Consider the following 16,737-nt stretch of genomic DNA (forward strand, 5'->3'; position numbering starts at 1 on the left):
CATTTTATACAGTGCTTGAGGATGAGTGACATCCCTCTAGCCGATGACCGTCTAAGAGGCGCGGAGCATCATTCATTTTGTTCACGCACCTTGACTTTTGATTCGTCGGGGAAAGGCCGCCATCTCGTTGTGCTCCCGAGCGATGATAACAGGCGCTCGAGAATCACGACACCCCGTGTTTCTTAAACTGTCATTGACGACAATATATACTGTCGAGACCGGTTATAACGAAGTCGGTTATAACGAAATAACGCCTACAGCGAAGCGATCACGATTTCCCCTTCCCTTTTGCAGTTCGTTATAACCGTAGTCGGTTATAACAAAATAGCTGTTACAGCGAAGTGATCCCGATTTTCCATTGCCTTTTGCACTTCGTTATAACCGAGTCGGTTGTAGCGAAATAGTGGCTACAACGATGCGATCACGATTTCCTATTCTCTTTTGCACTTCGTTATAACCGAGGTCGGTTATAACGAAATAGCGAATATAGCGGAACGATTTCCCATTCCCTTCCGCACTTCCTTAGCCAAAATCGATTTTAACAAAATAACGGATATAGCGAAGGGATTTCCGATTTCTGTTGACTTCTTTATAACCGGTCTCGAGAGTATCTGTGTGCTTCGGAACAGCCGGGGTCAATCAGAGCTTCGCGCATCTCCAAGTCCGCCTGCCGTAGATAGCTTCACCTGGGGTTTTCGGGCGCCGCAGCTTCCGTGTTCGCAATCAGAAGCTTCGACCGGTTGTCCGGACTGTAGCTGTAAATGAGCGGGCCCCTTCCGCCCGCGTAGATGCCGCTGCCTAATGTTCCGGTCAGAGGCCTCTGAACCCCTGCCGCGAGGAGCGGCACTCCGTGCACCAGGGACCAGGCTTGCTGGACGGCAACCGAATAGATTCCGGGCAAAGTATCGTACCTGTGTGTTTATTATTTAAAAAAAAAATAACAATAAACCTTTTTGTAAAACCTTACAATAGCGTGCTTTTTTTTATGCGACTCGAGATGTTCAGGGTGCATATATACTCTCGAGCATATTCGTTCGACCATGCCCTCCGAGATTCTTGGCGCCCTGAAAACTCTCCTCTTCACTCTCAGAAATAGGGGGTGTAGTACTTACACCCTTTATCCCATATACGAGTATTACACCCCAAAACTTCAGTTAGACGTACAGCGAACTGACGTCGAAACGAAGGTATCAATGTTCCCGTGCGGCTGGATAGCCTAGTAGTACAGCTTATTAAAAACAGCTAATGGAAGTGTCACTGTCTCAAAAAGAAAACATGAATTAAGGTTTTTTTTCGCCCTACTGCCAAACATTTTCTTTTTGTAGTCTTTGATACGTACTTTAGCTGTTTTATAAGTTTTATTCGCAACATTATGAAGCCCCTCAACAAAAAGTTGGAGCCGTCAGTTTGTCGGCAGCACGCTGAGCGTTGAATTTAAGTTCTGGGGTGCGTTATGTAAGATAAATGTAAGACCACACACTTCTTTTTTTTTTTTTTTTTTAGTGCAATAATTTTGTTGTTGTTTTTTTTTTTTTTGGAGAGACTGAAATAGCGAAAAAAACATAGCTCGCGGCTGTTTACGCCGCGCGGTGCCGCTAGGTTCAGATCCACAGCCGCAAATCGTCATTAATATCATCATCCTCATCGGGCTTGCTTGGCTTGCAAAAAAATTAAAAATACGCTCGTTTGCTCCGATTATATTCGCCGCTTCTTTCAGTGCTCACCACAACACACCATGCAATTTCAAGCAAGCGGTCCGTCGAAATTCGAGTGTTGCTTTTTCAAAATCGCAAAAAAGATATCGGATAGATGCACACCTCATTGTTTTCAGGCAAACTGTGCGTCCAATTGTTTCGACCAAAAAATAGTGTCGAAGAAATGCCGAGTCTTCGCAAAGTGTCTGACCCAAAAATGCAAATTCCTTCGTGAGACTGAGTAGGCGAAACGTGGTGCTCATTATTCCTTCCAAGATCGCGTTACTCATTGAAGCTATCTGAGAGGTTCTTTGGTCTCGTCATACGCTTGGGACTTCAAGTTACATTGCTTATTTTGCGATAAATCTGTACGGTTCATTTTACTCACCCTTTCGGTTCTGTCTTTCGTCGCGTTTTTCTCGAGTGTTGCTCGGACGCCGTCTCGCCATTGCTTTGCTATGGGCGGAGCGATGGCGAGATTGGCATCGGAACAGTGCAAGCCTACTGCTCCCATGCCAGAACAGTCGGCGTATACTCATTGTCCAAAGACAATGAGTAAAGGAAGAAACTTCGAGAATCCGTAATGATTCGTAGGTCCCTGCGTGTCTAAACAGATAATGGAATATATTCATTCACAGGGTTAGAACGGCAGAACTTATGAGACAGTGCTCTGGACGTTCGGAAGCTGGCGCTGGAGGCAGTGTCACTGAAAGGTACTTACTTCTCTCTCGTGCTCATCTTGTCGCTGATTATAGCTGGAGTAAAACCCCACCTCACCTTGGAATAAATTGATTCCTTTTATGCGCTGTTGTCAGGGCGGACGTACCATTAACTGAATTTGGCCAGAAAAATATCGGAGCGGTCAGCACAGCTGAGATCCCAGATTCATGGCAATGCCTTTCCGCTTTAACATAGCAGACAAAAAGAGTGCATAGATTGAGCGACACTGCCCCCTGTAGTCGCTAAGTGCGAACACGTTGTCGAAACACCAGGAACATTTTAGAGGCGTAGTTACACGCGCTGCACCTGTTGGCGTCGCCGGCAATAACGTTTCTAAGCCGAACGTTTCAAATAAATAGCACCTTACACGTGCGCTGGTCGAGGCCTTCTTATAGTAAGTTCTTTCAAAACTTTTATCTATGAAGGTAGGGCGAACGCGTGCGCCACGTGCACTTGCATTCCCAGCATTCTCCTTGGTGCTTAGGTAATGTGGATAAAGTTGTATTGGGGTGGTTTCTATTCATAAAAATTCAATTAAAATTATCACGGGATCCTGCTGTAGGCTAGACATTTCGTTAAATTACCCAAGCACCAAGGAGAATACTATGAACGTAACGACATGCGCAACACGTTCTCGCCTTTTTTATATAAGAAAAATTTCGAAGTATAAATAGTCAAAATAAGATGCTGAGAAACGCACGTGCAAGGTAACATTTCTTCTAACAATTTATTTTTGTTTTTTAACGGTTACTGCTGCATGCAGACGCTAACACATGTACCGCTTGTACTTACGTTCCCATCTTTCTTTTTGGTGCTTAGATAATTCAACAAAAGGCCTATTAGAAACAATGTGACTCAGTTCCTATATTTTTTCCCCGGATATATCCTCCAAGTATCCTACCAGAATGTGCTCATCACCGCCAGGGTGATGTTGTGTCGCGCCACCAGCTGAGCGGCTTCTGGGAATAAAACGTCGAAGCAGATGAACATGCCCACACGGGCGCCAAAGTCCGTCTCGAACACGGCCTCCTCGAAGGGCTCCGGAGTATCCAGCAGAACCTCACGAAACAGGTGATTCTTGTGGTACCTGCGTAACATGTGAATTCCAGAGCTAGAAATGGTTACCTCTTATGATATTCCATTTCCACTCAAAGTGTTCGGGGTTGCAATAAAATAAAGTTACAAATTCAGTTACATTTTTTAATGTGTTCATGGTTACTGACAGTTGCTTCTGAAATGGAGTACAGCTTTCCCACCTGGACACCAGGGTTCCGTCGCGGCCGAAGGCCACGTTTGTGTTGTAGAAGAGGACTCCGTCGGGTGGACACGAGGTCCTTCCGGTCGGGCAGGGCTTGTGGTCGTACACGTTGGCCACGACGTAGATGCGGTTGTCCCTCGCCAGGCAGCTCAGGGCTGCCAGGACAGGGGCGAGGTCCCCGCCTTCGAGACACGGCGACGCTCCGACATCCGGTATGTCTTCGGCGTGCATAGACAATTTCTGGCGGTCGTCCAGACCAAGCATGAGGCCCTTCTCGGGAAACACGATGATGTCGCATCCCTGTGGATACAGGAGAAAGAACCCATACACTCTCAGAAACAAAAGGTGTATTATTAAACCCTTTGTTCAATCTAACGCACACCAAAAGTTCAGTTCGACATAGAGCGCACTGACCTCGATCTGACGGTACTAACTTTCAAGAGAGGCTTGATAGCCGTGTGGTACAACCAGTCTTATACACGTTACTAAAAAAAAAGTAATCGATTACAGTTACTATTACTCTTGGCTAAAAAGTATTCGATTAGATTACTTGATTGCTCAGCGGCAAAATTAATTGGACATTACTGAAAGAAGTAATCGTTACTTTTCCGATTACTTTATTGTGTGAAGACACATCTTTAGCGCTCATAACAATGAACTACTTCCAACCTATATTTCACATTTGCACAAGTATTGAAGAAGAAAAACTGGCTCTCTCTTTGTGGTCGTTGCACCTTCACAATGCGGACACAAGCATAGAATTCGTTTGAAGACGTTTAATGATTTGGGCGTTCGCCAGTGTGAGTGTGTGTGTGTGTGGGGGGGGGGGGGGGGTTCTAGATCTTTTAGAGCGCAGCTCTTAGGGGCCCGTTTCCGGCTTGAGCGGCGTCGCCGTCGCCGTCGCCGCCGCCGTCGGCGTAACCGCGCGGTGCATCATGGGAAATGTCCCATAATGCACCGCGCGAGCCCCCCACCGGGGTCACGTGACCTCATGGGGGTCACGTGACCTCCCGAGGTCACGTGACCCCCCGGTCACGTGATTCCCCTGAGGTCACGTGAGCCCCTCCTCGAGGTCACGTGACCCCCGCCGATGTCGCGTGACCCCCCGATGACGTCATCGTCACTGATGACGTCACCGGCATCCACATCGTCATCGTCATCATCACTGATGACGTCACCGGCATCCACATCGTCATCGTCATCATCACTGATGACGTCACCGGCATCCACATCGTCATCGTCATCATCACTGATGACGTCACCGGCATCCACATCGTCATCGTCATCATCACTGATGACGTCACCGGCATCCGCATCGTCATCGTCATCATCACTGATGACGTCACCGGCATCCGCATCGTCATCGTCATCATCACTGATGACGTCACCGGCATCCACATCGTCATCGTCATCATCACTGATGACGTCACCGGCATCCACATCGTCATCGTCATCATCACTGATGACGTCACCGGCATCCACATCATCATCGTCATCATCACTGATGACGTCACCGGCATCCGCATCGTCATCGTCATCATCACTGATGACGTTACCGACATCCGCATTGTCATCGTCATCATCACTGATGACGTCATCAGTGACATCACTGATGTCGTCACCGGCATCCGCATCGTCATCGTCATCATCACTGATGACGTCATCAGCGACGTCACTGATGACGTCACCGACATTCGCATCGTCATCGTCATCATCACTGGTGAAGTCATCAGTGACGTCACTAATGACGTCATCGGTACCCGCATCGTCATCGTCACTGATGACGTCATCAGTGACGTCAGTGATGACATCGGCATTGGGGGTCACGTGACCCCCAAGGTCACGTGACCCCCCCCCCCTGGTTAGTTTAAGCCCCCCCCCCCCCAGTGCCCTTGCCTCCTGCTCCTCAAGAGCTGCGCTCTAATTCGCCGTTACAGGGAGTTGTAAGCGGCTTTCATTTTTTTAAGCTTGAGCAAGGGTTGTCGCTCAAAGTTTCCGTCGCTCATTTTATTATTCACATGTGGATAAGCTCGCATGTTATACAAAAGAGCACAGCTACAGGATTTGAAACGGATCATGTGTATAGTATCCATTAGCGGAAGAGATCGCCCCGACCACTTCTCAACTCGAAACATTGCTTGTCACAAATGGGGAAATATTTCAACTGCCTTTTTTATATTTTGCATCCGCTTTAGGCATTCTTCGGTTCTGGTTCTCCTACGGGCTGCGAGTAGGTACCCTAAGCAGGATTTTTTTATATATTTTTTTATTTCTGTGTGTGTGTGCGTGAGGGGGCTAGTTTGAATGAAGAACTTACAAAGCTACATTCTGCTTCCACAAACTTCGCCCTGAATGGCCTTTGTCAGGCACTGTGGCTTTCCTGGGGCTTCCCACTCCCAATCCCAGCTCGAAAAAAAAAAAAAAAAAAAGTACATTCCGCAGAAATTGTACATCGAAAGAGATTGACCTCGTTTCCTACAGCTCCGCAAAAATCTTTATTTTGTCCGTTCAAAAAAAAAAAAAAAAAAAGCAAATTTTATTTTTGTCATTTCATAAAAAAAAAGGCTTGTGCCGGGGGGGGGGGGGGGGGGGGGGGAGGTCCCGTGGACAAATTGTAACGGTTACAAGTAATTTTATTACTTCAAAAAGTAATCAGATTACGCTTGTGATTACTTCTCAATAAAATAATCAACTGATTACAAAATTACTCCAAAAAGTAATCGATTACAAGTAATTTGATTACTTGTAATGCGTACGGTACAAGTCTGGGTACAACTTACTAAAAATAGCTAATATACGTGTTACAGACTACAACAACAAAAAATAATCGGGGTTTTCTTGGCCCTACTGGAAAACCTTAGTGTTTTCTTTCTGTAGTCTTTGATATGTACTTTAGCTATTTAATAAGTTATATCGCACCGTTATTAAGCCCCTCGTAAAATTTAGACCGTCTGTTCGATTATAGTGCGCTGTACGCCGAATTGAAGTTTTGGGGTCCATTATATGGGACGAAGGGTGTAAGGTGATACCTTCATTTTTTTTGTGTACACCCCCATGAAGCGTAAATGAGTGTTTAGTTTTTTGTTTTTTTTTTTATTGAGCAATACTATGAGGGCATTTGGATCACGATGCTCACCCTAAAGCCGGAGTCACACTGCTTACACACCACACAAATGACGCGGTGTTCCCTGTAGACTTGGTGTTTTCTGCAGACCGGCGATGTCAAAAATATTTGGAGAAATGTCTCAAGAATCTTTGAAGAGACTTTGCTTTATACATATCTGTATGGTTAAAACATGTCTGCAGACTTTTTTTTATGACTAATATGACAGGACCGCCAGACAAGGCAGGGACACCTCAGGCTGTGTCTTCTTTTGTACCATGCATTAGCAGTGTGAACCTGGCTTCATAGAAGTAGGCAGAAAAATGGGCTCGTGTATGCAGTGAGTAAAAAAGTGGTAACAACATTCTTGTGGTTGGTCATGGTTGAAACAACCCCGAGACTGCGGATAAACGACACAACACTAAAAAGTCTCTGCAACATTCTTGACTTTTTGAACAACGAGAGCAGAGGCAGTTGACGAGTTGAGCTGTGATCATGATGTAGAAAACCCGAGACTGTATAGTTAATGAAGGGAGCTTGGTGGAAGAAAAATGACAGAGGAAGATGAAGACCTCAATTGAGACGTTCTTCTTACTCTGTCGTTTTTCTTCCACCAAGCTCCACTCTCTTACCACAGTCTCGGGTATTCTACGTCATGATCAACATCCACCAGCTCGCCTGCGCACTCTCTGTGTTTCCTTTGGGCTGAGAGTTGCGTTTAGAGCTGCTATCGAAAAATGTCAAGGCGGCTTAGTGGATCGATGAGTTTCCGGCTTGTTTGTACAATAGAGTTTGCCTCAATTCGTCTTAACTTGGGCCACGTGTCTGCGCATGGTAGTTTCAGAGAAAAGTAAGATATGGCACGGTGAGTATCGAATTGAAGTGGCAATTTGGGCCATTTGGTTCATCATCGCGTAGGTTGAGTGACAAAAAAAAAAAAACACCAGGACAAGAAAGTAGACAGTCAAGGGCGACCTTGTCTGTGTACTTTCTTGTTCCTGTGCTTTTGTTGCTGTTTTTTGCCCTTACTTTCGTGACCGAATTAAGCTGTCGCGGCAGCCACTTTGGAGCCTTGCGCCACCTCTCGGTGGCAGCTCTAAATGTAGCTCTTGTGAAAACTGTGCCACGAAATTTCGCGAGGTAAAATTCACCACTAAAATTAACCTCTACTTTAACTTTCAGCAGGCTGCGTACTTGCACCGACTGTTCGAGTTTTACAGCGAGATCAACATCACCCTGCGAAGTTGCCACGACTGTCGCGTTTGCCACAGGTTTATTTCATCCCCTCGATCGTTGGCTGGAGACGTCACAATCGTGTACGGCTCAGGATGGCCGCGATTTTTGCGATGCACAACCTGACATCAGAGATGCGTCGTACGCCTGTTTCAGGTAGTTCTGGCTATAGTTCTGGTTGTAGCTATGGCCTTTTTTTTCGTTTTTAGTCTTATAGGTTCAATATCTGGTATGCGGGACGAAACAAACTAATAAAACCTGTCAACCCGGAAAATGTGAGAAAATACAGGCGAGGCAAAAAGAGAAACGTGTGAAAATCTCTTTTTTTTTTTTTTTTTTTGTGAACACCCGTCAGCGGCGTGGAGAGATCAAACCGATGCTTTCACGGATAGCGCAAGTAACAAAAATTTAAGGTGGCTGCGCTCTTGCGGAAAAGGTGTATAGAATCGATTCGCCCAACCAGGGGGCGCTTCGAAATTGCGATGGTAGCGCCACCGCAGTACAACACATGGTCGTGTCGCGCCGGTCGTGCTCGTAGCGTTGCATTGGCGTCGCAGGTATTTCGAGCGTACGGTGAAGATTTAGAGAAGGATAGAAAGCGTGCGAGAAATATTTCTCATGGTGAGTCAAGAAACGATAGAAAAGCTTCATTAACACGCATCTTCCACCGAGAAAGCGGTTGATTTCCCCGCCAACGAGTCGGGTCCGCCTCGCAAGTACGGCCGTGCCGGCCGTGCGGCGTCTACGAGATAACTTTACAGGTGAGCGGCATTTGTTTAAATTTTACGCTGTAATAACATTGTGCCTTAAAGATTACTGATCACAATGAACCACTGTTCTCGTGAGTCCTGTTAGACGACGTCGGGATACTATTTTTCGGTCGCTGAACCACCGGCTGACTACGTTCTCGTACTAGAGGCTACGAGTGGGATAGCTTTCCGGGCTCGCCCACGTCGAAGAAATATTAACGTGTCGGGGATCGTGCAGGCATAGGGTGATAATTCCGGGAAGAGATAAGTCCCCCGCGTACAGTTGAGACTGCAGGTCCTCGCTGGGCTGGAGTCGCGGACCGGTGCGAGCATTGTGCCGAAGCTCGTAATTTTATTAGTATTGTTGAACACGCGTCCTCATCAGCCTGCCTCAGCAGTAGGGAACTAAAACGCCAGGGCACGACCTGAACAAAGGCCTCGTAGACGTATTACCAGTTTTTTTTGTCCCACTTCACTGAGGCAGTAGGTTGCAGTTACTGGGGACCTGCTCCTGCTGATTAATGGTACTTTTTCTGCGAGTTTGAACAATAATGTGCCGCGAGATTCTGTCAGAAAGAGGGGCAAAACAGTTGAAAACAAAAAGAGGCTAGCCTAGACTAAATCTCCAGCATAAATGTCTGCTATGCATATGACTGCACATAATTTTAGTCGAATTTTCATGACAATGTTCAGTTGGATGGATTTATAAAAAAAAAATTCATTTCTCTTTCAGGTTCAAGTTGTCCAGTCCACATGCAAGATTTTCAAATATTGGGTGGGGGCTTGATTCATACTTTACTGTGTGGGACATTTTAGGAGGAAAATGTTGTGTAGCAAAGAAAATACCAGTGACACATGATAGGTTTTCATTAGTAGAACAATTTTTATTTTCTGGAAAAATAATCCATGCCTGTCAGTGTTTCATTGCTGCTTCACTGAATAAAGTTTCTTTCGTGGCATGTTGGCATGTTTTCAAGCGTTTCCAGGAATGTACCGTATTTTCCGGGCTATGCTTTTAAAAATGAAAATTTTAGGCTGTGCGGACTATGCAGGATTTTTGTTTTTCAATATCGTTGATTATGACGAGACGGATTTCAAAGGGTATGTTAATGATAATTTATGTATAATACCAGCTTCTTTTTGCGCTAAGAAAGCAGACATTTCTCAAGGTGTGCTGTCTATGAGAGGATATTCGTGACAACTAAGCACCAGGTGCAGACGATGCACTGTATGTGTACAATGTAAGCAAAATCTATTTTTTACCCCAAATTTGCCCCTGTGGACTATAGTCTGGAAAATATGGTACAGCAGCATAATGCATCGCTTTCAGAAATGTTTTGTTGACAGTGAAAACGATTTTTATTGAGTTTTGTCACAACCACGAGTAGGTGAACACACAACCTTGTGACAATATAAAAATTCTTCTCGTGCTCTTAACACGGTGGCATTGGCGCAGACTCGAAGTATGGCTGGCAGGACACTTGCAGATGATGTACACAACTCGAGAAGCAAGGACTGTCCAAGAAATTGTAGGGCCGAGAACCCCGACTATTTCAGAGATCTTGCACGGCAGATCAGCTGTTCAAGATATTCCAGATCTCACGAAAGATGTCTCCCAGTTCGTGAGAAAGCAGTCGTCACCTAAGCTTATCCATCTTTAGCCAAGCTATATTGAATCTTGGGGTACAGACTAAACCAAAACGTGCAACTCGAAGACGAAAGAGACTACAGAAGTTGCCAATGAACTAACAATACTTTTAATTGGCTAAGAACCGGGCACACATAAAGAATGCAACATAGATGAGGAAAGGTCACCTGTATCTTCGAGCGAGGGAGTGAAAATTAATTTAAATTAACTAAGAATCTTTCACGAGCAATTACAGGGTTGGTAGGTTTCCTGCAATTAGTCTTTATTAAACACCTCAGCTGGCATCTCGTCTAGTGACTTGTTGCAGGATGAGCCTCAGCGTTGTCCTTGCAGGTGTTCACGAAGTGCACGCTGCAGATCCTCGCTGACGTTGGCGGAATCAAAACTGAACCGCCCCCACTGAAAAATAAGTCAATAATATAAGATCTCTGGTGTGATCAGCAGAAAATCGACACGAAATAATAGAAACTGCTATTGTCCCTAGCAAGTAAAAACATAATCAGGCTTTCTTTTTATTTTAAAAAGGAAGGGGGTGGGGGGAGGGGGCTGGCTGGTTAAGGCTGTTTGGAAGTGCATTCCTTGTGTGTGTTGTTTGGGAGGGGGGGATGCATGTGTATATTATAGCGTCGTACATGATGGCTATAAACAGCTAAAAAAAAAACGGGAACAGCTATTAAGAAACACTCACGGCAGAAGAAAGCTGCAATCGCAACTCCCAAAAGCCCCTCCCCTAGCTAGAAGTGTGCTGACAAAGTCAGAACGGCAGGCAGGGCGTCTCTTGTGAACGGCCGAGCTCCAGCACGTCTTCGTTGCCCTTCGCTGCGATGTGGCTGCACGTGAACGCTCGACGGTCGCGAGATAGAAACCCTGTCGACGGTTCGAAGCTAGTGCTGGAGGAACTGAAGCTTCTCCCTGCCGTTCTCACCCTGCCAGTGATTGTAGTTGAAATATTCGTGCCAAAGGGATCCAACATCGCGACCGAAGCCCCGTCAAACACCTCGAGGGAAGCGACAGACGCGCACGAAAATCAGATATTCCGTCACGCAGGCACTGCCAACTGACTTTCCCGCGTTCGGTAGTGATTCTGTTTCTATTCTGACACCGATTCTATTTAGTTTTTCCCGCGTATTTAGCAAAATTGATCTTCCAACGAACGAGAAACTTACTTTTGTCGGAGCACCGACGTGGTCCAGGCTTGGCGCCGTTCGAGTCTCGCACGGCTTTTCAGGGAAGCGGTAGAATTTTAAGGATCGACTACAACAACATCGAAGATTGTTGCTGCGATCAGCAACGAAATATTCGTGCTAGCCGGGCTTTTATATCGTCTCTATCGCAATGAATGTTATATCCGACCGCTTACGACGGAGAAGCGAGGCGAAAAACAACGAGCCACTCGGACTCGGGCGTCCCGCCAGGGGCTGGAATGGCGCTGTAGTCGGCGGCGAAACTTGAGCGCTTCGGTCCTATAGCATTGTCGCCAGAAATTCAAAATGGCCACGTTTTGACACCCCCATGACAAAAAATACTTCCGTCACCTTTTTTTTAATTGTGTGTGTGCGTGTGCGTGTGCGTGTGTGTGTGTGTTTGTTTGTTTCGATGCGCAACAATTCTGCCTCGTGAGTTCCACTGCTCCACGCTTAGGGTTCAGCTGGCGCTGTACCCTGTTTCCCTTTAAGTCCGACACCGGCCAACGTAACGATCTAACGGAGCCGTACGAGCGACAACAAAAATGTTTCGTCACGGCACTGGTTGGCTTTGTGCCTTTGTTATCTCCAACTAAACCAATCACGATTAAAAAAAATACGCGCGGAATCGGCGCATGAATGTGTGCGTGATTGGTTTAGTCGTTGAAAGCAGACTTGATCGGCGACTTGATTGAATGCGCCAGATTGTAGCGTCGGCTGCGGTCCAACTTGAAATGAAATGGAGTGTCTACACGACCTCCAGTTTCGAATTTAAGGTAACAACAATCCCTATACTTCTCTTTTCTTTTTTTTTTTCGCTTTGCTTCTGTGCATTTTAAGTGCGACCGCATTTTGTCGCTTCGCCATCTTTTTTATTGCTTATACCCTGCCTGGGCCTACAAAAAGGCCCGCACTATCTCAAATAAAATGAAATAACTAAATAAATAAATAAACAATTTGTTAGTCGGACGTAGCGAATCAAATTTCATTTAATACATAATTTAAAAAAATGTATAATTACATTAGCTAAACATCTTTCTTTCTTTCTGTCTTTCTTTTATTTCTAGTCCGCGATGCTTAACTTGTCAATATTTCAGGCCCACACATATATGGTATTCGACGTAGCACGCGCCTAAAAATAAGCGATGTATCTAGGTACTCGCGACAATCCTCGCAAGTGGGCTCATTTTCGTCTTTTGCGCATGAGAGAGGGAGTAGCGGTGACGTCAGAACGCCGAGCCCTGATTGGCTGATCGCGACCCCCTATCTGAGTGTCGTCTGCTCCTTTGCTACGTCGTCTGCTCGCAACGTCGTCTGCGTCTGTCTTACCTTTCCTGCGACTTTCGGAAGTCGAGCGAGTTCGACTTCGCCTTTCAGAGGGGACAGACGAAATAACTCGAGCGGTGCGCTGTTTTTTGTCTAACAACTAGCCGACGCGCATCAAGGAGGGAAGTCAAAGGACTCACTGGCGAGGTGTCCCGAGGCGCCGAGGTTTGTTTGCTAAGAACAGAGAATGAGGGTGGTTAGTGTCCGCAAGTTCCCTCCCAAATACTTTTTCCTCCTTTCGTGTGCGGCGAGACCTTTCACTCTTTAACGGCGTCGGCGGGTCGGCACAGTTAACGTTGTCTGCTTTACGTTTGCTAGTCAAAGCGATGGCTGCTTTACCTTTCCTGCGTCTGTCGGAGATTCACCGCTTTTTCACCGGCGAAAGTCACCGTTGCCTCGGAAAACAAGATGACAAGAGGAAGAGATTGACCTCTTAATCTAAAATTGTGGTCAGCGATCAAAGTATAATACGGGAAGGGTTCACAAGGGTCGCGCCGGCATATTCCATTCAGCACGCCAGCCGGTCGTGGGCAGACGGTCGCCGAGTCGGAGTGCCTGCTAGGCCTATCTGCCGTGCTCGCTTGGTCGTTGTCGGTGGAATCGTGGCCGTTGGAGCTTTTTCCGGGTCTTTGTGGATCCAGCGTTCTTGTTCCTCGTAATCTGTTTCAAGTATTCTTTTACTTTTTTCTTGCTGCTTGAAATCGGGACCCGTGAGGAGCGCACGTAGAAAAATAAACGTTCGTTGGTGGTCGCGACCGCGACGCTGTCGGCCATGCTGATTTGATTAAGACAGCTTCGAAGCTGCCACAGGATTTCATCGTAACCTGCGCAAAACTTACGAAAATTTCGTTTCGTGAATACGAATTTGTTCTTAAGTTTTGTCTTGCGCACATTTTTGGCGTAAGTTCGTTTCGTGAATCTGGCCTCTGCACTTCCGAAAGTCGCAGGAAAGGTAAAACAGACGCAGACGACGTTGCGAGCAGACGACGTTGCAAAGGAGCAGACGACGCTCAGATAGGGGGTCGCGATCAGCCAATCAGGGCTGGGCGTTCTGACGTCACCGCTACCCCCTGAGCAAGAAGCAGACGAACTTGCCCTCCGCATTGAAAAGAACGTAGGGTTTGTTTAGAGTGCGCCAACGTCAAGAGGAGGCTAATATGGATGCCACTTTGCGAGAAGCTAAAGATGCGGACAGCTGAAAAGGTAAAATAAACGGCGTATAGGTTATAAAAGATGCGTCATTTCTGTTACGTCATATACCGCGCCTGTTGTTTTATCGGGCACCAAGTGTTTTCTTAGTTCTCTCTATTTTCGTCGATTTATGTGAATATGTTTTCGATGCTAGAACAAAACTATCTCCGCACATATTTATTACCGGATTTAAAAAAAAGTATTCATTGCAAATTGCACTAATTATTTCAAGTTTACTTTTTCTTTATCCTGTCCAAATACAGGTAGTTATTGATTTCGTGATACTGCGCACTTGCTTCCGTCTCCTCGATTTGACGCATTCGTCTTCTTTTGGGTACTATTGTCAATATAATTACATTTGTTAAAGTTTAGTTGTCGCTTTTATAAACAAGTAAGTAACATGAAGATTCAAACTCCTACATAAGCACTGCTATAAAGCTGTATGAACATTTCGTTTAATTCTATTAATTTAAATAAAACACGGTAACTAGCAAATACTTTGGACGATGTAATCAATCGAGGAATGTTTCAAGTTATTCACTGGGTTAAAAGGTTTCGTAATATTTGCTCGTATAGTCAGGCACGGAAAAATGTATACACCTACGTTTTCCTCGAAATGTGTTACCGGAAATTATTTTTATAATGGTTGTTGTCTCCTTCAATTTCTAACAACGCCCTGGCGCCAGCTGAACCCCTACCGTATGTTATAATAAAACTGTAGGGACGTGGCAGAGTTTTAGTACGTCGTACACTGCGGAAAGCGGGCCCAGGTGGCGCGTACCCAATGCATGCTTGGAAGTGACGGCGCAGGCTCCCTCTAGCAAATCGGAGCCCGTATCGTCTACTAACAGTCTCTGTTTAGTGGATCATACACTAGAGATTCGCAGCGTACGATCTACTAAAAATGGAGACTCCTAGTAGATCGTATTCTAGAGCTACGCTTTGCCAGCGGGAGTTCGTGCCGTTACTTTGAAGCATGGATCATGGCCTCCTCTTCAGTCACAAAGCCTGGCAGTTCGACGACGGAGTCATAGAGTGCCCGGTCGACGATTTTGAGCGCGAGGATTTGGTAGCACAGAGCATCAAAGAGCCATTTTTCCCAAGTACCCTTCCCCTCCGACTGTGACGTGGGCGTCTAAGTACGCCTTAACAACAGTTGGTTTCCCAAACCGGCCTCCGAAACGCATACTACTACCATTTGTCGGGGAACCTGGACGTCAGCGCACAGCTTTCGCAGCGGCGAGGACCCGAAACGCACTTCTTCGCTCTGGAGGAGTGTGTTTCGGCGTCTCGCCGCAGCGGGGCGCCAGTCACGTGGCTCTCCTCTCGTTCGTTGCCTGCCGCTCCACCTTCTCCATTTCGGTGGCTGCTTCTTGTGGCGATCTGCCAGGCTTTGTCCGTATATAGGAGGCTATGCATGGATTGAACACGCACCCGCTGTGCCCGCTCTTCGCAGCCGCTCTACCAAAACTCTCATAACCCTGTTTTTGTAACATTTCACAGTGGCTCGTGCAAGTTTGTTTGATTTAAATTTTGATACACACCCGAGTCCCAAGACCTGGACTGTATGAGACGCTAAACATTCTAATACTGGACGCGTTCTTTGCACTCGAGCCTTACAAAAGCTAGGGGAATCAGATATGACTTACCTGAGCGGCCGCTGCTCGTACGGCCTGGACATAGCTGTCCAAATTCTTCGCGACGAGTGCTTCGAAGGATTCGTTAGCTGGGTCGCCCAACAAGACGTGTTCGTAAACTGCTGCTTTGAAGGCGCAGCACGTGCCCGCAGTCAAGAGGCCGGTGAGTAATAGACGAAGATCCCAACATGTCATCTTGATGGGTGAACCTGCAAGCATTCGCGTCTGATTAATGGGGTGTTCTCACGTGACGTAAATTTTGTTCTTAAAGTGAGTGAGTGAGAAATGTTTTATTTCACTCAGAAGAAAGGAGGGAAAAAAAGGCGTGATGTAACTCATAAACGCTTTGTGCAATACCGACTTGAGGGTGTCATGTGAATCTTGAAACACTCGCTCTTAGCGAGCGCCTGACAGCTGATGGCAAGAAAATGGGGAACAAAATTACGTCGCGGTGAGAAGCACGCGAGGGGCGCCGCTGTTTTTCACACTATGGGTGGTGAACCCAAGCGGTTATGTTCTAATTCTCATGGTGCAAAGAAGCTTGGCATTGTATGTGCTTGCAGCGGCAGAGGAAGCTGAAGTATACTCTCTGGTTTGTGAAAAAATTCCACGAGGCGGCGACATCCAAAACTCTCGCCTCGAATAGCTGGCCCTGGGGCCCTATGTTGCGCATTTTGAACTCCCGCTGCGACTATAGGGAGAAGGAAGTGACGTCAACAACGCAGCAAACGCGGGTTGGATGTCGATTGATAAGAGTCGCTGATGGTGAATTTCCGCAGAAGAATAGAAAGAAAAAGTGAGCTTTGTTTTCTTCTGCGGAAATTCGTCATCAGCAACTCTCACCAATCAACATCCAATCTGCGTTTGCTGCGTTGTTGAGGTCGCTTCCTTCTCCCTAGTCGCCGTGGGAGTCCGAAAAACGCAACATAGGGCCCCAGGACATTAAGTGTTTTGTTTTTCTTTCTTTTTTCGTTATTTGAATTGCTCGAAAATT

General features: G+C 46.3%; 1 protein-coding gene across 1 annotated transcript; it reads right to left on the reverse strand.

The window, feature by feature from the left end:
* Positions 1-682: 682 nt before the first annotated feature.
* Positions 683-15,938, reverse strand: LOC121047108 (vascular non-inflammatory molecule 2). Its single transcript, XM_040502105.2, has 4 exons — positions 15,756-15,938; positions 3,671-3,972; positions 3,316-3,501; positions 683-911 (listed from the first exon to the last, which is right to left on the reverse strand). Exons 1-4 carry the CDS (start codon positions 15,936-15,938, stop codon positions 683-685), a joined length of 900 nt encoding a protein of 299 aa, XP_040358039.2.
* Between the last annotated feature and the right edge of the window lie 799 nt (positions 15,939-16,737).

Source organism: Ixodes scapularis, unplaced genomic scaffold (genome assembly GCF_016920785.2).
Source record: "Ixodes scapularis isolate PalLabHiFi unplaced genomic scaffold, ASM1692078v2 PGA_scaffold0__279_contigs__length_252992795, whole genome shotgun sequence".
Taxonomy (NCBI): Eukaryota; Metazoa; Arthropoda; class Arachnida; order Ixodida; family Ixodidae; genus Ixodes; species Ixodes scapularis.

What these genes read in the sequence shown, in the direction of transcription:
- LOC121047108 (XM_040502105.2), bottom strand. Translation starts at nt 15,938, where the DNA reads ATGACATGTTGGGATCTTCGTCTATTACTCACCGGCCTCTTGACTGCG. An exon ending in GACGGAACCCTGGTGTCCAG is followed by an intron (nt 3,502 to 3,670) that starts GTGGGAAAGCTG and finishes CATGTTACGCAG; the next exon opens with GTACCACAAGAATCACCTGT. An exon ending in GCGGTGATGAGCACATTCTG is followed by an intron (nt 912 to 3,315) that starts GTAGGATACTTG and finishes ATAAACACACAG; the next exon opens with GTACGATACTTTGCCCGGAA.